The sequence below is a fragment of the Oncorhynchus tshawytscha genome, linkage group LG08, assembly GCF_018296145.1.
Source record: "Oncorhynchus tshawytscha isolate Ot180627B linkage group LG08, Otsh_v2.0, whole genome shotgun sequence".
Taxonomy (NCBI): Eukaryota; Metazoa; Chordata; class Actinopteri; order Salmoniformes; family Salmonidae; genus Oncorhynchus; species Oncorhynchus tshawytscha.
The window spans coordinates 47,797,267-47,823,009 of NC_056436.1; the positions used below are offsets into that span (position 1 = coordinate 47,797,267).

Consider the following 25,743-nt stretch of genomic DNA (forward strand, 5'->3'; position numbering starts at 1 on the left):
CAGCACTGGGTTGGTAGATACAGACAAATGAGCTCCTCCCGACCTGTTAAGAAATCATTGGAGGACTGTTAGTGTAGGGTGTAGTGTTAGTGTAACGGTAGTGGTAGTGTGTACTGTAGGGTGTAGTGTTTGTGTTAGTGTTAGTTGTGGTAGTGTGTACTGTAGGGTATAGTGTTTGTGTTCGTGTTAGTAGTGGTAGGGTGTCCTGTAGAGTGTAGTGTTTGTGGTCGTGTGTACTGTAGGGTGTAGTGTTTATGTTAGTATTAGTAGTGGTAGTGTGTACTGTAGCGTGTAGTGTTTGTGTTTGTGTTAGTAGTGGTAGTGTGTACTGTAGGGTGTAGTGTTTGTTAGTGTTTGTTAGTGTTAGTCGTGATAGTGTGTACTGTGGGGTGTAGTGTTTGTTAGTATTAGTAGTGGTAGTGTGTACTGTAGGGTGTAGTGTTTGTTAGTATTAGTAGTGGTAGTGTGTACTGTAGGGTGTAGGGTTTGTGTTAGTGTTAGTAGTGGTATTGTGTACTGTGGGGTGTAGTGTTTGTTAGTATTAGAAGTGGTAGTGTGTACTGTAGGGTGTAGTGTTGGTGTTTAATATTAGTAGTGGTAGTGTGTACTGTAGGGTGTAGTGTTAGTGTAACAGTAGTGGTAGGGTGTAGTGTTTGTGTTAGTCTTAGAAGTGGTAGTGTGTACTGTAGGGTGTAGTGTTAGTGTAACAGTAGTGGTAGTGTGTACTGTGTAGTGTTTGTGTTAGTGTTAGTAGTGGAAGTGTGTACTGTAATGTGTAGTGTTTGTTAGTGTTAGTTGTGGTAGGGTGTACTGTAGAGTGTAGTGTTTGTGTTTGTGTTAGTAGTGGTCGTGTGTACTGTAGGGTGTAGTGTTTGTTAGTATTAGTAGTGGTATTGTGTACTGTGGGGTGTAGTGTTTGTTAGTAGTGGTAGGGTGTAGTGTTTGTTAGTGTTAGTAGTGGTAGTGTGTACTGTGGGGTGTAGTGTTTGTGTTTGTGTTAGTATTAGTAGTGGTAGTGTGTACTGTAGCATGTAGTGTTTGTGTTAGTGTTCGTAGTGGTAGTGTGTAGTGTTTGTGTTAGTAGTGGTAGTGTGTACTGTAGGATGTAGTGTTTGTGTTAGTATTGGTAATGTGTACTGTAGAGTGTAGTGTTTGTTAGTGTTAGTAGTGGTAGTGTGTACTGTAGAGTGTAGTGTTTGTGTTAGTATTAGTAGTGGTAGTGTGTAGTGTTTGTTAGTGTTAGTCGTGGTAGTGTGTACTGTGGGGTGTAGTGTTTGTTAGTATTAGTAGTGGTAGTGTGTACTGTAGGGTGTAGTGTTAGTGTAACAGTAGTGGTAGTGTGTACTGTAGGGTGTAGTTTTTGTGTTAGTAGTGGTAGTGTGTACTGTAGGGTGTAGGGTTTGTGTTAGTGTTAGTAGTGGAAGTGTGTACTGTAATGTGTAGTGTTAGTGTTAGTAGTGGAAGTGTGTACTGTATGGTGTAGTGTTTGTTAGTATTAGTAGTGGCAGTGTGTACTGTAGGGTGTAGTGTTTGTTAGTAGTGGTAGTGTGTACTGTAGAGTGTAGTGTTTGTGTTAGTGTTAGTTGTGGTAGTGTGTACTGTGGGGTGTAGTGTTTGTTAGTATTAGTAGTGGTAGTGTGTACTGTAGGGTGTAGTGTTTGTGTTAGTATTAGTAGTGGTAGTGTGTACTGTGGGGTGTAGTGTTTGTTGTAGTATTAGAAGTGGTAGTGTGTACTGTAGGGTGTCGTGTTAGTAGTGGTAGGGTGTAGTATTTGTGTTAGTATTAGTAGTGGTCGTGTGTACTGTATGGTGTAGTGTTTGTTAGTATTAGTAGTGGTAGTGTGTACTGTAGAGTGTAGTGTTTGTGTTTGTATTAGTAGTGAGATTGTGTACTGTGGGGTGTAGTGTTTGTTAGCATTAGTAGTGGTAGTGTGTACTGTAGGGTGTAGTGTTAGTATTAGTAGTGGTAGTGTGTACTGTGGGGTGTAGTGTTAGTGTTAGTAGTGTGTACTGTAGGGTGTAGTGTTTGTGTTAGTATTAGTAGTAGCAGTGTGTACTGTGGCGTGTAGTGTTTGTGTTAGTATTTGTAGTGGTAGTGTGTACTGTAGGGTGTCGTGTGTGTGTGTGTGTTAGTGTTACTGTAGTGTTTGTGCTAGTGCTATTGTTAGTGTTACAGTATTGGTCATGTTACACCAGTAGCTGCTGCCTGCCTGAGAGCCACATTACGGCTGCCGTGGCTTCCACTCTGCCACAAGGAGAGTGTGTGTAGTCTTGTGCGGCGTCCTTGGGTTCTTTAGATGTGCACAGCTGGACCCCAGAGTTGGAGCCCCTGATATAAATTCACAGTGGTATATCCTCTGAAATCTCCCATTGGAGGGAGAGTCTTTGGCGAGGAGAAGGCGCGGTGGCAGAATTCTTAATGAGGGACGTGGTGCTGTGAAAACAGCAAGCCGCGATGTGACACACACGTTTACATCCTCATTTAGCCAGCGGCAAACTCTCCTCTTTATGAATCTGTTCCCTTCCCCATCATCTCCATCGCCCCATTTACCATTAATATTCAGACACATTTATCCTGTACAAGGGTAGGACTAGGAGGGAGAAGGAAGGGGTTGTAAACGACCGTCAAGGACGTGCCATGACAGATTAATGGATAGACGGACAGGTCACTCCTTGTCTTGTCCAGACCATGCCCTTTAGACCACACGTATCTCTGTGTGTGAACTTTGTTATTGGAACGATTGTCTCTCGCCTGGCCGACCTCTGTGAAGCACGTTAGATGCGGACAAACAGTGAGGGGAATGAGCCATAGGCAGCAGCATTAGGGCTGTGAATTGCCAGGGACCTCATGATACAATATTATAACTATACTTAGGTGCTGATACGATTGCGATTCTCACAATTCTTATGATTCTTTGTATTGCAATTCGATGCTGCAATTTTATTGAGATTTGATGTTCCAAACTAATAGCTTACTATGTGTCTGCTGCAGAGAGACATGAGCGCATGAAAAAACACGTTTTGATCAGCCAGGGAAATAAAAGTGCTGAAAACACTATTTAAAGTTGGAGAACAAGCTATAGGATGAAAAATACTGGAGTTTTGGCTCAGGTACAGCCGACTAGCTCTAGCTAATGCTACCTACAGTGGCAATTTGTTTTTTTAAACAAAAACGATAGATATAATATCCCAAAATAATATTGCAATATGTAACTGTATGGAATTGTCTTTATTTTCTTTTTTTGACCCATCACTACCCAGCATCACACATGCATACACATTTGTCAATCCACACTCCTACATGTTGGCACAGAATGTTCCAAGGGATGTGTCGCAATTGGCACCCTATCACGCTCTGTTATAGAGCAGAGTGCATATCATACAAACCTGTCTGTATTGTGGATGATCATTTCCATGATTTCCAATGATTTTCCATGATTTCCAATGATCATTCCCAAATGGCATTGTATATGGTGCACTACTTTTGACCAGGGCCAATTGATACATCATACTCCATCCTCACTCTTCTGTTTCCAAGCGGTAGTTATTACTGTCACTACCTTTGGGCATGTCAACATTACCTACTATTGCTATGGCTGTCTGTTATATTGCCTCTCTGTCGTATTCCAGGTATTCTAGAGAGAGAATACCTGGAATTGACTTACAATCTGTGAACTCTTGCCATCAACATGCCTTCACCTGCTGTTGTAGTTTTTAGTTTTATGAGCTCTTTATGATTCATATCTACAGATTTTGCAGGGAATACATCCAAAATATCATCCTCCCTCATAGTTGTCACTGACAACTTCAGAGAGAGATATAATTGGTGTATGTGTGTGAGAGCGAGAGAGCGAGAGAGACTGTGAGAGAGAGAGACTGAGTGAGCGAAAGTGACCATTACTGTGCTGATGAGGCTAGTTTGAGCCTTTATGTGCCTATGCCTCATTGCCAGGAGCAGCATTCTCCGTAATAACAGCCGCTGTGATCCTCCATTGCAGTTACACTTTCTCTGTCTGAACAAGACGGGCACTTAAACCACAGAGGAGGAGAGCCAAGATGTGCCCCTAAACTCTATGAATTAAACTTGGGGGCAGCGGAGAAAATAATTTTGTCACAGATTTGTCATAGTCGAAGCAAATTAAAACTATGTTTTCTCCTTCTCAACATACTTCTCTCATACTCAACCTTTTCCCTTGTCCATGTCCTTTTCAACAGCAGACAGATATGGCGGCACCCCATTCATTATCCCTGGCAATGAAAGCCATTGGAAGCCCCAAGCTGTGTTCACAGGCAGCACATCTCTCCACATTGCTTTGTGATTTCTGACGTATCCAAGGCAGTTATTTTGTCTGTCTCACGTTGTTTCCTACAGTAGTAGCTCTGAATGCTGAATCAGGTGATACAGAGTTACTTTGACTGTTAGGCCAGGCAAGCAGAGGTGGATAGAACCGTCAGGCAACATGAAAGAACAGACACACAGACACACACACACACACACACACAAATAACTCCACACACAGTTTGTAGGGTGCCTGTGTAAACGTTTCAATTACCTGAGTCTGCTGCCAGGGATATGTTGGGATTCTTCCATGTAGACCTGCGAGGATATAATTAATAATAGTATAATTAATCATTTTTGGGTGGCAGAACAGAGGCCTCTCTCTCTCTTCTAGTCGACCCTGACGAGTACCCCTCAGGTCCTGCTGTCTCTCCCCCACATTCCCTCCTCTATTCTCCGCTCCGCATTTTGCCTCGTTTATTGAATGCCATTTAACCGGCCAAATTAGCAGAGTTCAGAGGTTAATTAAAAAGTATTCCGGTCCCAGGTATTTAGAAAACGGCCAATTGGTAAAGTTTCCCTCCACGGGTGCGCCCCAACTCTTGGTGTATTTACTGAGACAAAATGTAGAGGGAAGAGGAGGAGGTGGAGGTGGAGGAGGAGGACATTGGGTCATGATACCATTAATGGTAATATCCATGATGCTGTACCTAGTGTCTTTCAACAGCCACAGACTATACTGTACCAGTCTACAAACTGAACTAAAGAAAATGAAGGAATGTAAATCTTTTCACCAAATGTTAGATCATACAGTGGACATATAGGTAACATATGGTTGATTTATCTGTGGTTGTGTCCAAAAATGGCACCCTATTTCCTTCATAGTGCACTACTTTTGACAAGGGTCCATAGGACTCAAAAAGTAGTGCACTATATAGGTAGGGAATATGTTGCCATTTAGGACGAGACCTATCTCAATTTTACATTCTCGGCTTTACATTAAACACCTTCACCATACAGCAAAAGAAGCTCAGCCAAATCACTCGACAGAATGTCGGTGAACAAAAGAAAAATGCACCATACTTTCTCCCACTAGATGGCAGCATGGTTTCACAGCAGCTCCACTCAGCCATATGACTTCAGCCATGTGTTTGTCTGTGTCATTCAGTCCATACCTTTGTCTGAGGGCTCCGAATAAACATCCTCCCATCCTCCTGCTTATCCTCATCATGTCATTCCCCTGCTTTTAGTGCTCTTCTTTCCATCCCTCCCTCACTCCTTGCGTCCCTCCCACCATCACCTCATCTCTTTGACAAGAAAGGGCCTTTTTTTGCGGTGCAGAATAAAACGTAGAATGTATGCTGAAGATAATAGCAAAAGAGACATAAGCTACTGTCTATCTAGGCACTGCTTAATGATATTGTTGTATGGTAATCTACCTCACCATTCCACTTTACAGGCTGTGTTGTATGATATTCACTCTGCTGTATAACAGAGGGTGATGTATCATACTTTGGCCTCACTTCTGTTTCCAGGGGTAGTTATTAATGTCACTAGCTGTGGGATTGTCTTCATTACCCCCTGTCGCTATGCCTGTCTGTCACATTGCCTATAGAGAGAAAGAGGGACTGTGTACCCTCAACTAAAACACAGAAGCTAGACATAAAGTGCTATGACCCAAGAGTGACCTTTTCTAGTGTAACATACACTTGAGACCCTTGTTATAGGGTTGCATCTTTGGCAGCAGCAAACAGTGGGATAATAATTGACTTTCCATTTGAGTAAAGAGTGTTGACATCCTTTAAGTGCCGTTGGTAGAGTCTTAATGGATTGAAAATGGACATAATTGCCCCATGATGTGTAGTAGTCATTCATCCTCACTTTCTTTGTTTGTTTCCTCAGGAGGACATGAACCTGAATGAGGAGCGTAAAGCCCCCCTGCGTGGGAAGGACCTGAGCACCAAGCGAGAGATGGTTGTCCAGTACATCTCCACCACCGCCAAATCTGTAAGTCGTTGTTGTAAACGAATGGTCTTTCTGTATTATATATCTCTAATGAAACGAATGGGCTTTCTGCATTTTATTGTAACCAATGGGCTTTCTTAGCTACTCTCACCCAGTGTAGTAGTAGTGAGTGGGCTGAAAAATATGACATTCTACACTACCAAGACACTACAGAATAATGAGCTTAACCTGATCTACTTTCTTTCTGTGCCCCTCTCTCTCTACCACTCTTTCACACTCTCACTCCATCTCACTCTCCTTGCTTGAGCCCCTAATCTCTGATTACTGCTTCCATTACATTTTTTCAACCCCCCCCGAGTGCTTATCAAACTGCTTTTGTTGTAGCGCAAACGTAACTCTCAGTTGCTTAATATTGGGGAAGGAACAAGTTTTCATTCGAATTTGGAACGCATCGCTTTACACTTTCAACAATCAAAACCAATAACAGTGGTACACCCAGCACTTTTGAGGAGCGTAAATCCCAGGGTTATATAAGGTGAATTCTCTTTACGAAGTTTAAGGCCCCTACTGAGGGTAGGCTCACATTTACTCTTAGACTCCTCTATCAAGTCACTCGCCGGCCTTTGACATGATCATTTATTACCCCTCTCATTGATATGGTAATTAAGTGGCATTATTAATAATGATGATGATCAGAGATTATTGAATTCTTCACTGGGCCCATTATGCTTTGTGAGCACTGCTGTATTATTCAAATGAACAGCACCCTCTGTCTGGGTGAAAGGGAGTAGGGCTCGGCTGTCTTTCAGCGTCCTCCCTACCCCTCACATTCTATAGGCCCTGTAGGTGGGAGCCCGTTGGATGGATTTCAGAATAGAATATAGAGACACAGACACTTACACACACACACACACACACACACACACACACACACACCATTATGACAGGGTAGGCGAGCTTAGCCGTCCAGGGGACAGATGTGTTTCTGTGTGATAAGTGCCTCTCTTCAACATGGCAGAGAAAATCCTCACCCCCTGTTAGAAACCCAATCCATCCCTACTGGTTTCTGTAAATAATGATAGACATAACATTACTCTGGCCAATTAGACTCCTGTAGGTGAAGAGTATGCTGTGGGTTAGTCTATGTCCAACATGGCACCCTTTTCCCTATCTTGTGCTCTACTTTTCACCAGAGCCCTATGGGTCGTGGTCAAAAGTAGTGCACTATATAGGGAATAGAGTTTTGGATGAATATGTTTCGGTGAGCGCAGTGTGATTGTGTGCCTTTTCAAGGATGGTTTTTGTTCATACTTGAAGGACTAAGGCAAAAAAAATGTAATACATTTTTTGTTGATTTAACTACTTGTTCGCTACTAATAATCCGTAATTGACAGGCAATTGACACGTGATAGAGGGAGACATGATACTAGATTGGATATTACCATGGTATGGTCTTGACAATATCTGCATTTAGTTTTTGGGTTCATTTTTGAGATCTTGTGGTGGGGGTGTTTTTCCAACTAATATGTGCCTTCATTAAATCTTTGTGCGTTCTCTTCCTCTAACAGTTTTATGGTCTTCTTTGTATGCCTGAATGCTTTCAAGGGATTTTTCCTTTTGCAGGAAAATGGACTAATAACGTGCACTCACTCTCACACCAAGTCACCTCTTTCCTGTGTGTCTTTCTGTTCTTGACTAGATCATTGCCACCAACTAACAGAGATCATAGAAATGTTTAAAGTATAATGGCAAAAAGAGAATATCATCAAAGCAATGAGATCCGTCTGTTTATTATCTATATTGTAAGGCAATAGGGAGTTCCATCAGCTCTCCCTCTACCTAAAATTTAGCTTAAGCTAATTCACAGAATGATTACATTAGGAATGGAGGGATAAAGTGCAAATATTAGTGGAGCGACAAACATGTCTCCAACGTCCTTGGCCTTTTTGCTTGACTGTCAGTCTCAACAGACCTGAGCACCAGTATAGGGAGGGGATCACCATTTTAGATTTAACTACCAAACCAAATGCACCCTTTTTGAGATCCTTTTTGTGTTCATATATCAAGAGATTTAGAGTTATTATCCTTTATTGTTCTGGATAATGTCATTATTATTTATTCCCCCAATCTTTTTATTTTTATATCTTTTTTAATTGAACCTTTATTTAACTAGGCAAATCTATTCATCCAATATATTGTTATTATCATTCCACTATGAAAAATAAGGCCATTAACTTGTATTATATTTCCCTGAGGCTATTAGGCCAAAAAATACTAGCTAGCTAATGGGAGCGTGGGGCTGATTATTAGTTTGTGTATTCTCTCCAAACATGGCTCCTCTTGAGAGTTGTATTTTTCATGTCTTGTCACCTCTCTAGTTTATCACCGGGCAAGATTGAGAACTCTTTCCATTTACTACCAGTATGCATCTGTGGGAGTTTTTCAAGTTATCCCCCAACACAAAACACAGACTGTCTGTGTCCCAAAAGACACCCTAATACCTATGCAGTGCACCTCTTATGACCAGGGCCCATAGGAGGCTGGTGTACTACGTAGGAAATAGGGTGCCATTTGGGATGTCTTTTCAAAGGAGATGATTTGTAATATTGCCATTGACCCTGTTTATTTGAATATGAGTTCTGTACAATGAAATCCAGCATGGCTTTTGCAGCAAGTTTGGATGTACTTTGCCATTAACTTTGCACAAGGTGCTTTCCCCCCCCCACTCTTTTCTCTTTTGTTCTCTCTTAAATTATTTCTGACAAATGTATGCCAGTGTCATTAAATGTGCCAAATGCATGCCTTTCACACTAACGCAATCATTTATCTTTTCTTACGAGTGGGAAGGAAAAACCTTTGCTTCTCTCTCACCTTGCAAATGATTTCCCTGTTCCAATTCAAATGTTCACGATGAGGATGAGTGTGACGGCCGGGTCTTGAGAGGCAACTAGTCAAATGTATTGAGCAACCATTTTGCTGCCTTTGTACTAACACAATTTGAAATTAACATGCTGGTATTTAAAAGGGATTTGACCAATTACCAATGTGCCCCATCAATAATACCATGGTATTTCAAATAATAATTTGACCAATCACCAATGTGCCACCCCGTTCTCGCAGTGAAGCCTGACAATTCGTCAGAGAATGAAGGCCTTGTTATTCTTCTCCTGTCACACTGTTATCTTCTCTAATGAATAAATAACTTTATTTTCCCCACACCATATGAGAAATGATGCTAATGCTAATGATAGTGAGGGGAGAATATAAATAAATGCCACCGCTCCTGATGACATTTCCTTCAGAAGTTTGTTTACTAGGGAGTTGTTCTATAATGGAGCACTAGAGATGCTCATTAGCATACACACATCCAACAATAACCAAGCATTAGTCCAATTATTATTAGGACTACCTTTAGGTTGTTTTTTTCTCTTAGAATTTACAGGTATTCATTCTGTCACAGTTTTAGCGAGAATGAGGTGTTACCTTGCATGGGGAAATGGATATTAGCACATAAAGCGCTATTCCCCCTTGAGCTCCTCCCTGACAGTGATGCTACTTGGGGTTTTTCAAGATAATGTCTGATCTTTTTGGTCAAGCCGCCAAAACAATAAGTCAGAAAAGAAACATGTTTAATTTTCTCACCATGTATTCTCATCAACACTAAAACAACACCAGAACAATGCTGGAGACAGTATTCACTCACCTCTATGTGATTCAAGGTCCCGATTCTCCCGATAATAACCAGACCGTGTGAAGATATCCTCAAAGTTAGACAATGATACGCTAGATTCATCAGAGGACGACTGGGGAAATGTGGATTTATGGTGAAAAGCACAGTGCACATGATCAAGCGGCAACACAGTTAAAACTGACTTTATTGCCGCCATAAACTCTGATAGAGGAGAGGGAAGCCGAGCGTCAAATGGGAGAGTGGGAGAGAGGGAGATGGAGAGAGAAATTGATAAAGGGAGCGAGAGAAAGAATGAGAGCGAGGGAATTACAGTCGACTACAGAGAGCCAGGGAGGAAGAAAGAGAAAGAAGGGAGCGAGAGAGTGAGTGAGTGAAGGAATGCAGAGAAGACAGAAAGTGTGATAGAGCGAGTGATTGAGAGAAAGAGAGAGAAAGATGGAATGAGAGGCAGAGAGAGAGATCAAGCGATGGAGAGAGAGAGTATGTCTTCGCTGTCTTGATGTGCAGTGACTTTGTAACTTCCTGTGATCAGTGTACACTGCACGGTGCTTCTCGGAGTGCAGCTGGCGGGCGAGAGAGAGGGTTGTGCTCAGCTGCAGATTAGAATACATTTACTAGGCTGACAGACACCCACCCACTGCGAGACACGCTGCCGTAATAGAGAAAACGCTCCCCACTGCCCGCCACTATTGGCAGATAACAAGGTTAAACTCCAGAAATCATGCCGACTGCATGAGCTCCAAGGTGCTACGCGGCGTCGCTAAATCTGACACCTGAAGTCAAGCACAGATGGCAGCTGATTGATTTTGGCCTTTGGGAGATGAGAGCAACATGTTTGTTTTGCTGTGGACAAACTGCCATTTTAGGGGTTAATTCCATGGGAAATCAATCAACCGCAAAGACAATCGGATTTGTGTCAAATTTTGATGTTTTTCAAAATGACAGTTTGTTGGACTGTGAACAAACTGAATAAACTGATCTGAAAATGTTTGTTAAATCACGATACAGATAATTTGAACTGTCTCTTTTAATATTGTATTATATTGTCATTAACATTGAGATCATGTACAGGCTAATTAAAGTCCACAAATATAAAAACACTCCCAAAATGTAAAAAAAATATTAAAATAGGAACCGACTCACATAGAGGCCAAGTGAACAGGAGACTCCATATTCTTTTAAAATGGCTGCTAAACGAACAGACACTGTCTTACCATGATGCACCCTCAACTTTTAGTTCAGCTATGTTACCCTATAAGTGTTTAGTAGAGTATGTAGCCGTGTGAGCACAGTGTGTAGCCTATGTAATGTCAGAATAAGGTGCGCTTGATACCTCTTATATTTGAGAGGACATTCTTGGCCTACTAATGATTGTGCCGTTTGTTGTCTTTTTGCACATTAACTCCTCTCCGCTGACCGCTGCATGCAGATCACTGGGAGCAAAGTCACGGTAAGTACGCCCTTTATATTATTACGCTTTGTGAGTCGTGTTCCTCTCATGCATCTCTCCCACTCCTCCCTCCCCTTTCTTCTCCTTTCCCTTTTAAAAGATTCTAGTCTAGTCAGTTTGTCCCCGAATCTACAAGTAAGGTCATCTTTTTTATGGCTTACATATTTTTTTCAGCATTGACTTCGCTAATAGGCTATGATTTGGAAAGGCTATAAATTGTTGACACAATTCTTTCATGCAAATTGGAACACTTTTCCAATGAAGGATTTCAAAATTATACAGCCTTGCAAATGAACTGGGGGCCCTTTTGTTGGTCTAAGTTGTTTCTCTTTTTGAAATGGATTGCAGACTAACCCATATTAGCATTTAAATATTGTAATACCAGGGATGAGCAATAGTTTTTAGGCAAATAATAATAATCTGCAGTCTAATCTGTTTTTTTGGAACGTTTTGCATCTAAATGGCTTTCATTGTGTTCTTTCCTTGAGACAGCACACTGGAGAAACGATCACTTGATTAGATTGCATTACACACACACAGACACATCCACACAATGCGTTTGCTGATTGAACAGTGGAAAATATATTGAGTGCATTATTCCTCAACCTTCCAGAAATGTCAGCCTGGTTTAATTTAGCGATTGGGTATTCGCCGCAATACATCTGAATTTGTTGTCAACACCCCCCGTCTCAATTCCACAACATTAAGGCATATCTCCTATGTCTCAGAAATGTACACCGTTGTTTGTGTTGTTGCTGTCACTTTTCTCCCCCACTAGCTCGCAAACAACCCTAATAATATTTATAAATATACACTGTCCAAGGGGCTGCCGAAGTTTCTTCATTTCTCTGCCACTGTAATACGGTAATTGCAGATCTGCTCTGGCAATTTCTCACAACGTAAAGCCCTATTGCCTATTGTGAGAAGGCATTCTGTTTTTGGGGGGCAGGGCTTTTGGGAAAAAAGCTCTCTTATTGCTTTTTGCTAGTGTGAATTGTCACCTTTAATGGCGTTTTATTGCTTTCATAAGCCTCCTTCAGGATTAAGGAGGCCCAGAGGCTTAGAGAGAATGAGGACAAGGTAAACCAACCAGTACACACACTGTGACCTGGGCTGGGTCCCAAATGACACCATTTTCCCTATGTAGTGCAATACGTCTGAGACCCCTATGGACCCTGGTTAAATCTAGTGCATTATCTAGTGATTAGGGTGCCATTTTGGATGAAGAAGACCTGGTCTGTGGTCTACTGATGGGTCCAGACAAACCTTCTTGTTTTTTGACTCGCTCTACAGACAGATGTTTTTTGTGTTGATTCTTTGACAAACTGTTATTTTTTGCCAGGGTATTTCTGTTGCAAAAGTAGATTATTTAAGACATTGTTATGAACCGAAATATGTTGTCTTGATTAGCAGGAACAGACTTCATTGTACGGAGGATAGAGGTGTACGAAGACTGTTAATCCGAGAGCAGCAAAGGCCTAGTTTGAAGTTTTGAACTGTCTCAGTGTGCCACTCAGACAGCTCTCACTTTGAAGAAGTTTCTCAAAAATCTGAGGATGATAGTAACATTTCCCCTGAAGTCTCTGACCTTTAACATCTCCCTCAGTCAGACTCACATCAGTGCCTCGTGGAGAGGGCTAACACAGAGCTAACACTGAGAAAGCAGGGAGCTGTCAGTCTGAAGAGACTAAAAAGCTCCACTCAGAACCTAAAGAACCAGTCAAGAGAGGAGTTTAGCTCAGTTTGCCTGGTGTGGCTACGGTTAGCTTCGGATTGGGCTGGAAGATTCCATTTTCACACGGTCATTGCGGCGCGTCTGAGGGATCCTTGTGCAGTCGGGGTGGTTGGGAGGGCTGGGGGAACTGAATGTACTGTGGGGTCTGTAGGGAGCCTGCAATACTTATTCCTCTGTCTCAGCCATGAAATCTCTCTGGCACCTTCCCCAGGTAGGGGCGCGATGGGAGGCAGAGGAGCGGGTGGTGTGAATTGCCTCTAATTCAGTCTGGCCAGTGTGTCCATATTCACCTCTGTCACTGCTGAGTGTGTCTCATCTGCCTTTACACCTTGTTGATCGAGCTAGCGGTGGAAGATGAGGACCACAAAGTAGCTGACTGTCAAGTTGTCTGCAGGCAAACTAGACTGGTAAATAGACAGGCAGATGGACAGACAGGATGGTTGCAGTTCTAGCATCTATCGACCAGCTTGATGACCTCATAGGTCGTCTCTTTTTAAAACAAGGATGATTTACATCACAACTCAACTTCCACGCTTGGAACAACAGTGTTTCAATTGGTCCTGTGGTGCGTTAGTGCGAGCTGCCTGCGAACCATCAGTTACACGCAGGCAGGGGCAGGGCAGCCCCAGTCGGAATGCAGCTCTTGAAGTCCCCAGTACTGCTGTTTCCAGAGAGATGGATTTTAACGGGTTACACACCCTGCCCTTTAGGGCCTGATCTGATCAACTGGAGGAGATTGATATCCATATGACCGGCCGTCCCTGAGACTGAGCACATTTCCAAGATAACATACTGTTCAGCCTACAATATGTCAAGGGGTGAGAAAGGGGGACAGATGGGTAGGAGGGAGCCTAAAACACCTCAGACCTTGGGGACTGGAGGAGTCTGTTGGATTGGTGATGGCTGAATGGGTCTATTTCAGAGAATCATGTTTTTTTGTCTGCCAGAGTAATGGACAAAGCTTGTTGTTTAAAAAATGAATTACATCTGGCTCACACTTGGGACGCAAGCCTAACCTCTTCACTTGTATAAAATGGCCGAAGCCGGTTTTTAAGGATGACCTCTTTTAGTGGTGTGAAAGTGAGCTGTATGTATCGGCTGACAAGACCTCCCCAAGGAGCGCTAGAACAGTTTAGTGACAGAATAGAGCTTTGAAGTGATTGGAGAGAGTAGTTAGTTTTCCCCCAAAAGTAGAGGCGAAGGACATTCAATGAATGTAGGAAGAACAGGACATAAAAAATATTGCAGACAGCATATTTAATGATTGGCATTGGCTTGAGTGTATGATACAATTTAACAGATTATTCTTCCATGAACTTAAATCTTTTAACATGTAACCTTTTAATGAAATGGTATTCAATTAATTATCCTGCAGTTGAGGACGCACAGTATCTATTTATTGAGAGCGCTCAGACACTTTGAGGTAGGTACCATTGAACACGGAGAATGGCCAATGCTTTCTAGCGTCTTTTGTTCCAATGTTTGAGGAGAGGCACTTAGAACAATTCTCATTTAAGCTGAAATGTTATGGTTCTCTCTCGATTCCGCCTCTTTGTTTCTGTGTATTCCAGAGGAAGGCTGTATTCCCAGGCAAATCGATAACCTTGGCATTTGTTTTGCCTGTTCCGCTCATTTATTTGGCCAATGCCATATCTAGCGCGGCACACACTCCAAGGCTTTTCGTCACCTGATGCACTCCTGCTCATTGTGTTTAAGGCCTGTTTAAGGCCTCGATGGATAGAGGGAGGGATGGCTGCAAAGACAGAGTTAGAGGGAGCATCAACTGCCATCACTTATTTCACTCACTACCCTTCCTCGCTACCAGCAGCAATGTTTTTTGGTGGGCCTTTTGTAAAAACAAAATCTGAATGAAACCAATACCACCCTCCCTCATCCCCTCTTCCTTCCAAGCCCCACACGTCTGAAAATACTTATTTTTGTTTCACATCAACACAATTATCCCAAAAACCCTAGACCCGCTCCAATTTGCATATACCGCACCAACAGATCCACAGATGACGCAATATTTATTGCACACCAAACTGCTCTTTCACACCTGGACAAAAGGAACACCTATGGGAGAATGCTATTCATTGACTACAGCTCAGTGTTCAAACCCATAGTGCCCTCAAAGCTCATCACTAAGCTAAGGACCCTGGGACTTAACACCTCCCTCTGCAAATGGATCCTGGACGACCTGACGGGCCGCCCCAAGGTGATAAGAGTATGTAACAAAACATCCTCCGTGCTCACCAACACGGGGGGCCTCTCAGGGGTGCCAGCTCAGTCCCCTCCTATACTCCCTGTTCACTCATGACTGCACGGCCATGCACGACTCCAACATCATCATTAAGTTTGCTGATGACACAACAATGATCACCGACAACGATGAGGCTATAGGGAGGAGGTCAGAGACCTGACCGTGTGGTGCAAGGACAACAACCTCTCCCTCAACGTGATCAGGACAAAGGAGATGATTGTCTACTACAGGAAAAGGAGGACCGCGCACGCCCCCATTCTCTTTGACGGGGCTGTGGTGGAGCAGGTTGAGAGCTACAAGTTCCTTGGTGTCCACATCACCAACAAACTAACATGGTCCAAGCACACCAAGACAGTTGTGAAGAGGGCACGACACAACCTATTCCCCCTCAAGAGGCTGAAAAGATTTGGCATGGGTCCTCAGATCCTCAAAAGGTTTTACAGCTGCACCATCGAGAGCATCCTGACAGGTTGCATCACTGCCTGGTATGGCAAATGCTCAGCCTCCGACCCCAAGGCACTACAGAGGGTAGTGCGTACGGCCCAGTACATCACCAGGCCAAGCTTCCTGCCATCCAGGACCTCTATAGTAGGCGGTGTCAGAGGAAGGCCCTAAAAATTGTCAAAGACTCCATCCACCCAATCATAGACTGTTGTCTCTGCTACCGCACGGCAAGCGGTACCAGAGCGCCATGTCTAGGTCCAAGAGGCTCCAAAATAGCTTCTAACCCCAAGCCTTAAGACTCCCGAACAGCTAATCAAATGGCTACCCAGGCTATTTCCATTGCTTTATGTTTTATATTTGACCTGTTGAGGTGATATTTTGATTATCTACTCACGAAGAGTCAGGGGATGCTCACCCTGCATACTGCAGGTATTCCCTAACTGGGGGTACGCGCAATGCCGTCGGGGTTACACCAAATAGAAATGTGATTCACGTTAAAACATTTTTAGATTTTTTATTATTCATGTTTTCAAACAGTCCATTTATATTTTCCAACATTTGGGTGAGGTTTATTTCTTGCTTGAGTAGCCTTGTTTCACTACCAAAAATAAAATTAAACCATCTCGTGTTCTGCGAAATAACAATACAATGTCAAATACAGGTAGTGTAGTCAAATAATTAACATCCAATCACATTAACCGTTACTCTCTCACGGGAATTCCGCTAACGGTCCGTATGTAGCCAAACGTAGCTGCTGCTCATGTTGGTATCTATACTGATGACGCAAAAGCCATGACAGGGAGACATCGTGGAGTGGTAACGCACGTGCAAGCAGTTGCTCCTGACGCCACTTGGGTACACTGCAGCATCAACCGAGAGGCTCTTGCTGCCAAGACAGCTTGAAAGACGTTTTGTACACTACAGTGAAAATGGATAACTTTGTTAAAGCAAGGCCTCTGAACTCTCGTGTATTTTCTGCACTATGCAATGATATGGGCAGCGACCATGTAACTATTTTACAACATACAGACGTGCCCTGGTTATCAAGGGGTATTGAAACCTTTTTTTAAAATTGAGAGACGAGCTTAAGGTTTTCTTTACTGACCATCATTTTCACTTGTCTGACCGCTTGCATGATGACGAGTGTTTCACACAACTGGCCTATCTGGGTGATGTTTTTTCTCGGCTGAATGATCTGAATCTAGGATTACAGGGAATCTTCGCAACTATATTCAATGTGTGGGACAAAATTGAGGCTATGATTAAGAAGTTGGAGCTCTAACAATGACAACCCACAGGTCTTTCCATCATTGTATGATTTTTTTGTGTGCAAATGAACTCAATCTTACGGACAATGTCAATTGTGATAAAGCGAAGCACCTGGGTGAGTTGGGTACGCAATTACGCAGGTACTTTTCCGAAACGTATGACACAAACAACTGGATTCGTTATCCCTTTCATGCCCTGCCTCCAGTCCAGTTACCGATATCTGATCACGAGAACCTCATCTGAATTGCAACAAGTGGTTCTGTGACAATTGAATTTAATCTGGGCGGCAGGGTAGCCTAGTGGTTAGAACGTTGGACTAGTAAACGGAAGGTTGCAAGTTCAAACCCCCGAGCTGACAAGGTACCTGTCGTTCTGCCCCTGAACAGGCAGTTAATCTGTCATTAGGCCGTCATTGAAAATAAGAATTTGTTCTTAACTGACTTGCCTAGTTAAATAAAGGTAAAAAAAAAAATCAGAAGCCACTGACAGATTTCTGGATTGGGCAGCGCTCAGATTATTTTGCCTTGGAAAATCACACTGTTAAGATGCTGATGCCCTTTGCAACCACGTACCTATGTGAGAGTGGATTCTCGGACCTCACTGCATGAACTAAATATAGGCACAGACTGTGTGGAAAACGATTTAAGACTGAGAGTCTCTCCAATTCAACCCAACATTGCAGAGTTATGTGCATCCTTTCAAGCGCAGCCTTCTCATTAACCTGTGGTGAGTTATTCCCAATTTTCCATGAACAAATACAGTTTTATATGTAAAATGGTTAAATAAAGAGCAAAATTCTTGATTTTTATTATATTATTATTTGTGCCCTGGTCCTATAAGAGCCAGGTAGTGACAACTCACACTCATTCTTAAGTTAAATAAATGCATTGTATTATGTGTGTGCGCTGCAGGCTTACAATGATGGCAAAAAAACAACAACATCCCTGGTGCTAGAGGGGGTACGCAGCTGGAGGTTGAATGTTTGAAGGGGTACGGGACTATAAAAAGTTTGGGAACCACTGCTCCACTGGGATCATTTTAGTCATTACAAACAACACATCTATCTTCTTCAAGCCATATTGTACTGTCTATACGCCTATGATTCCCTGCTATAACATCAGCAATGCAGCGCCATTAGGCCTTATATTGAGTCTGTAGATCAGTGGTGTTTGTGTTGTGCGCTAGGCCATCAATCATATTCAAGTTTCCCAGGGCTTCTGAAAGGATTGACAGTAAAACAATATTAATTTTCATTTGTCCCCTCGCTCTTCCCCCGAGCCCTTTATTAATACTTCAATATAGAAACTTGGTACGCAGACACCTTTTGGCATACAATTTTAATGTCTTTCAGTCCAACTCTAATTCAGAAATGTCAAGTGTAGATCTGATTGATTCATGCTTTATACAATTCAGAGACCTTTTCTAGGTTATTTCTACGTCTGTTGAGTCTGTCGGAATTCGGCAGCATATTGGTTTTGAGAGAGCAAAGGGATTTAAATATAGTGCTCATGAATTGAATTAAACAGCATTGTGCAGGAGTTTGCGTTTCTGCCTCTTGACGAGACATGCTATTTATTAACTTCCTCTCTTGTATACATGGCATTGTAGCTGTTCTGTCACTCCAAGTTGGATGTTTCAACCAAACAAAAAAACAAATAATTCAGTGCCTGTTTATTCTTCCAATGTACAGTACATTCAGAAATTATTCAGACCCCATGACTTTTCTATTCTAAAATGGATTAAATTGCTTTTTTCCCTCATCAATCTACACACAATACCCCATAATGACAAAGCAAAAACAGGTTTTTAGAAATGTTTGCAAATTTATATAAAAAAACAAACAAAAACTGAAATATAACATTTACCTAAGTATTCAGACCCTTAACTCAGTACTTTGTTGAAGCACTTTTGGCATCGATTAAAGACTTGAGTCTTCTTGGGTATGACGCTACAAGCTTGGCACACCTGTATTTGGGTTGTTTCTCCCATTCTTCTCTGCAGATCTTCTCTGTCTGGTTGGATGGGGAGCATATTTGCACAGCTAGTTCAATCCTTTCTCTGAGCTCTACGTACAATTCGTTCGACCTCATGGCTTGGTTTTTGCTCTAATATGCACTGTCAACTGTGAGACCTTATATAGACAGGTACAGTATGTGCCTTTCCAAATCATGTCCAATCAATTGAATTTATCACAGGTGGACTCCAATCAAGTTATAGAAACATCTCAAGGACGATCAATGGAAACAGGATGCTCTATTCACAGTCTCATGGCAAAGGGTCTGAATACTTACATAAGTAAGGTATTTCTGTTTTTTATTTTTAATACATTTGAAACATTTCTAAAAAAAAAAACTTTTCACTTTGTCATTCTAGGTTATTGTGTGTATATTGATGAAAATGTATTTAATCAATTTTAGAATAAGGCTGTAACATAAGATAATGTGGAAAAAGACAAGGGGGCTGAATACATTCCGAATGCACTCTATTCTAGTGTTGTATACTGTATTACTGCAACACTATTACAATACTACTGTTTGCAACATATTTGCAGCATTTCTCCAAGATTATTTTACATGCTTGGCTTGGCTAACCTTTCACTAGATTCAACTGAAATGTTCCTGTCTTCAAACGCCCACCTTGGTCGTAAGATGAGTGCAACTGTGGGAGAGGTAAAGTGCAACAAATATAGAACATGATTTCTGAGCTGTGGTAGGTAGCAGCGTAACTCGTGGGAGGAACCTCTGAGTGAACACACTCCCTAACTCCCACTGCAGAGGAAAAGCGGAGAAGTCCCTTTTCTTTTAAGTGCCTCTTCTTTTCTCTCCTTACCCCTGTTCTCTCATCTATACTCTCCTCTCCCCACCACTGCATTATACTAAATACAGTGCCTTCGGAAAGTATTCGCACACCTTGACTTTTTTTCCATTAAATTGAGATTTGGTGTCGTAATAACCCATAATGTCAAAGTGGAATTATGTTTTACAAATTAATAAAAAATTAGAAGCTGAAATGTCTTGAGTTTATAAGTATTCAACCCCTTTGTTATGGCAAGCTTAAATACGTTTGGGAGTAAAACTGTGCTTAACAAGTCACAATAAGTTGCATGGACACACTGTGCAAAAAATGTGTGTGTATGTGGGGGTGGGTACAAATAAAAAAGCAGACATTGAATATCCCTTTGCGCATGGTGAAGTTCTTAATTACACTTTGGATGGTGTAGCAATACACCCAGTCACTACAAAAATGCAGGTGTCTTTCCTATCACAGTTGCCAGAGAGGAAGGGGATCAACAACATTGTAGTTACTCCACAATACCAACCTAAGTGTGAAAAGAAGGAAGCCTGTACAGAATTATTTTTTATTTTAAACTTGCACCTTGTTTGCAATAAGGCACTAAAGTAAAACTGCAAAAAATTGTGTCAAATAAATTATTATTTTTGTCCTGAATACAAAGAGTTATGTTTGGGGCAATTCCAAAACAACACATCACAGAGTACCACTGAGTGCTCATCTTTTAAAGCATGGTAGTGGCGGCATAATTTTATGGGTATGCTTGTCATCGGCAAGAACTAGGGAGTTTTTTTTTAGGATAAAAAGAAACGGAAATGAGCTAAGCACAGGCAAAATCCTAGAGGAAAACCTGGTTCAGTCTGACTTGAAGACTTGAAAATGGCTGTCTGGCAATGATCAACAACCAACTTGACAGAGCTTTAAGAATTAAAATAATAATAATGTGCAAATATTGTACAATCCAGGGTGTGCAAAACTCTTAGAGACTTACCCAGAAAGACCCACATCTGTAATCACTGCCAAATTTGATTCTAACATGTATTGACTCAGGGGTATATACTTATGTTAATGAGATATTTATGTATTTCACTTTCAGTACATTTGCAAAAATGTCTAACATGTTTCCCTGTTTTTAAAAAATCAATTCAAGCTGTAACACAACAGAAGGTGGAATAAGTGAAGGGGTATGAATACTTTCTGAAGGCAAAGTACATCTCTTTTCAAAGGAAGAGAGACAATCAGGCTTCGTGCTTTCAAAGGTAGAGAGCTGGATCTCATTATTTTGAAGGGAACATGAAAGGGCGTCTGGAGTGGACATGGTATGCTGATATTGAAAGCATATGGAGTGTGTGTGTGTGTTTTGATGTCCTTGTGTTTGTAGGCAGCACTCTCATTGGCCCTGCAGCAACATCATGACTTGAACATGTCCTCTCCTCTCAGATTTGGATATTAAGGAGAAGCGGAATGGAGAGAAAGAGCCAGAGCCAAAGATAGAGGGAGAGAGCAAGACTATATTGAGACAGAAACACAGAAAAAATAAGTGTGTGTGTGTATGTGCCTGCTTCTTCTGTGTGTGTTTGGCAAGCCTGCTTGCCTGTGTGTGTGTGTGTGATATTAGGGCTGTCAGTAATGGGGCTGGGTGAACACTGCCTATGCGCTCAGTGGTTCATCTCCCCCACGGCTCTCTCTAACACACTACATGGCACGCCGGCTCCACAGGGTGCTCCTGCAGGCTGCATTAGGCTCCATAAACTTTATGGCATATTTTTACAACTCCTCTCTGTCTGCGATTCCACCACAGCATCCCCGACCTCCTCTGCTTTAACTGTTCACACAGCTGTGAAATTCACTGTACCCCTTCGCATTTTATGGTCGTTTGGACGGGCTTGATTCAGTTGGTGCCCCCCGGTGAAGGGAAGGATTGGCTCCTTCCCTCCCCCGCCACATATGTTTATATTTAGTAAGTTATTTGTTTTGTGGCCATGTTTTTTTTTATGCAAGGTGGTGGGTGTCTCTTTTAGTATATCACGTCTCCTGTGTGTGTGTGTGTGTGTGTGTGTGTCGGTGTGTGTGTGTGTGTGTGTCGGTGTGTATGTATTCTCGGTGTGTGACAACTGAGTAGTCCTTTCCCTAACCTTGTCTGACTCCATCCCCTCCCGTGATGCTCTCTTGCCCATGCCAAACTCAGTACAACTCCACCATGGCGGTGCATATTTGGCGTTGCCTTCGACCGCAGGCAGCGGTCACAGGAGTGCGTGTGTGCACATGTGTGCTTGTGCACTGGGCAGCAGTTCAAAACATCTGTTGATTTCACCAGTGAGTCCAGCCAGTTGCGTGGAGGAGGAGGTAGCTACTTTCCACCAGAAGTAGATACTTTACGTCATCCTAGAGAGACTCTTAGTTGTTGTTTGTTTGACTCACTGACGCAGAGGCATCAGTTCATAAGTTATAAGGACATTTCTGGGCTAAACCAAAGTCACTCCAGCTCGGGGGTGGAAAAAGGTGGAGGTGGAAAGAGCCACAGCTATGCTGACTGATATATCATAATCTCCCGTCTTAACCCCTCCAAACTCTTCTTGGAGCTCCCCTTATTTGCCCCCACCGTAGTCAATAAGCCCACCCGGCACATCTCTAGCAAGGTCTACCTTGCCTATTCCCTTCCAGTCTCCTCCAATATGCTCCACTGCTGTCATAACATCCGCACAGGAAGTAAGTAAGCCCCATAATCGCCTCATCAACAGCACTGCTTCCACTGATTCCCAGGCAGTTCCCCGGTTGTCTGTAATGATCGGTGATCTGATCAAGGCTGGGTGACTCAGCGCTATAATTTCTTCCTTTGCAGTTTTCCCTTTTAAGGGCACCCGCGAGAGATGGGTCGCATGGTTAAAATGTCCGCTTTGAAGTTTTACGACTTCTCCCTTTGTGTCGTCCGCCTAGCAAGAGAGCCTAAAGAGCTGGGAGTCCGCCCTTCTGCATAACTTTCAGGCGTTACTTACCAAGACAAAACAGTACACTGTTTTGACATTAGAGGTATTTTTCAAATCAAATTGTATTGGTCACATACACATGTGTTTAGCAGATGTTATTGCGGGTGTAGCGAAATCCTTTTAAAATAACATTTGGCAAGGTTTCCTAAGATCTAGAAGCACGGCAGCCCTCTGTCAGCTCCATTTTTAATTATGACAAAGATACTTTCACATTGGCCTCTGTCTGTGTACGCATGCCGGCGACATATTGTCTGTATCGCTCGCCTTTGCTATAAATACTGTATTTAGATATTTATTCCCCTTTTGAGTGTTGATGGTGGTCAGCAGCATCAACCACTTTCTGTCTCTGAGGTGAAGTACTGGAGGTTGCCGCAAGATGGCAATAGAAGTCTATTGAACTCTCCATGGTGCAAAAGAGAGGAAAAAGGTATGGGAAAAGTCACAATGTTGCTATGGAATTGACCAAGTAGGTTTTGTTCTACCTAGCAGCCTACACACACACACACACCCCGCACCACTATGTCTGGCTCCCTTATGCCATTTGTAAGAAGTTGTCTGCTCTTTAAAGAGGAGAATAAGTGTGAAACGCCTCAACAGCATTCAATGGATCCATCGATCGATGAATTGCCTCACTTTGCAGTTGAAAAAAACAACAAGAAAACAGATTCTTCGCCGCTTAAGTTTTTCTCTGAAAACTCCACAACCAAGATGGACGCTTAACATTGCAGACAGATATGTTCTGCTCTGCTTTTGTTCTTAAGCCTCACAAGTCTCAAACACAATGGCACGACAGTGAGAAAGCTCAACGTAACACAACCTCGCCTGTTATCGACAAGGCCCCACATATTGACCAGACATTTATGTAATCGTTACCTGAATAATTTATCTGTGGCGCCGGTGTGACGATTGAAGAAAACACACTCCTCACTATAAAAACATGTTAGTGTTCTCATAGCTGCACAACTCAAAATCTCATGTCTCTATATCCACCTCAAAATCCATTCCATTGAATCCCTGTATCTGGGTATTGAGCCCCCTGATCAAGCTATGTTTTTCTGGGCACATAGCTTCTGTCATCTCTATGCATCTCTATCTGTTCCGCTCTGTGTTTGGGTGTTGAATGTTCCTGATACAGGACTAATTCAGTGTCACACGAGTGTAGTGGAGATGTGGCTGGCACAGCATGGCAGAGGGCACTACTCTATTTCTATCTGTCTCTCTGGTGTATATCTATCTATCTGTAGTATCTATCTGTCTAATCAATTAATCAAATCTATCTATCCCTCCATTCATCTGTCTGTATGTGGGTATTGAGGCTCCTGATATTGGCCAATAATATTTGTTACATGTTTTCTGCTGCTACCATGTTGTTGTCATGTTGTGTTTCTACCATGGTGTGTTGTCATGTGTTGCTGCCTTGCTACATTGTTTTCTGACTTTGTCTCTCTTGTCGTGATGTGTGTTTAGTCCTATATTAATATATTTTGTTTTATTATTTTTTATTATCCCTTCCCCGCAGGAGTCCTTTTGCCTTTTGGTAGGCCGTAATTGTAAATAAGAATTTGTTCTTAACTGACTTGCCTGGCTAAATACATGTAAAAAATAAATGAATACAGGACTGATTCAGAGCCACCTATGAGTGTGTAGTAGAGCCGTGCGATAGGTGGGGTAGGTAAGGCTGGCGTAGCCTGGCAGCAGGCTTGTTTGTGGATGTCGTGTTTCTCCTCAAACGGGGACACAACGGCGCACAGATGCCGCCTCACCCGACAAAGCCCCCCCTCTGCTCAGGTGCCCACCACCATCATGCCACATACATTTTTAAAACACAGCCATATGGCAATTCTGTTTTCTTCAGCCGTCTGTGCCAAATGGAATATGAGTTAAAAAACTTAAAAATATCCATCTTGTCTTTTTCGGTCGAAGCTTGACAGACAGAATAGGGCCGTCATAATACTTCACCAGTTGGTGTCAAAAACGTATAAAGCATTTCTTTAGAATGGGAACCAATTACTGAATATTGCCCATAAGGTTATTTAAGTGTTTCATGAAATGGCGATGCCCTTGATGTGGGATATAGACTTAGCAGGTAAATGGACATCAATCACATTGAGCTTTTAGTCTGCCCCCCTCAGATCTTTCTCATCTGTAGCCACTCACCTATGTATCATGGTGTTTGCCAAATTGTTTGTAAGTCCCCTCTAGGGGCTCAGTGTCAGGTATAGGCTAGCATTTACACAAAAAAATGAAGATGATAAAATCTTGTTGCCGAGCATAACAGCAACATCTCAAAAGCTTATTCTGATAAAAACAAACCAAAATTGTCCTTTGAATTGCTCCTTTCATCTCCTGGTTTTTGGTTAAGCAGTTCAGCCCAAGCCTCTAGGGAAATGTTTCCCCCCTCTGTTTGCATTTCTGAACAAGCCTCCATAACGATAATGAATTATATTATTTTAAAACCAATTACTGTTAGTTGGGAGGTTTCTTTACCAACATTGTCATGTTCTCTGTGGAACAGTGTTCTGTCATATCTGTTGCTGTCTGCTGCTGCTGTCAAACTTGCTATTTCCTCCTATTCCCCAAACTGTCTATTCTATGCTAATGCATCTCTTTTGCTATTCAGATGCCTCCCCTTTTAAACAGAAGTACCTCACAAGGGATCCTGATTTCCAGGAATTAGAGCAAAGTTAATGAATGACTGAAACGGTTTGCCATATTTGTATACCCACCCAAAAATACATAATATGGCAAAATACAGGCAAAGCTGCACAGGTTACACATCATATTGAATGAAGATAGTTGTGGTAAAGTCTCGTCAGTATGACCTCTAACTTCGCTGTTCGAGTGTCTGAGTAGGGATAGACGTGCTATTCTCT

At 42.3% G+C, this 25,743-nt stretch overlaps 1 protein-coding gene across 1 annotated transcript in view; it reads left to right on the plus strand.

The window, feature by feature from the left end:
- Nucleotides 1-25,743, plus strand: part of LOC112256388 (protein diaphanous homolog 2) — a 629,309-nt gene that overhangs the window by 31,621 nt on the left and 571,945 nt on the right. The window contains 1 exon segment of the mRNA XM_024429614.2: nucleotides 6,182-6,286. Within this exon segment, the coding sequence (XP_024285382.2) occupies nucleotides 6,182-6,286 (105 nt within the window).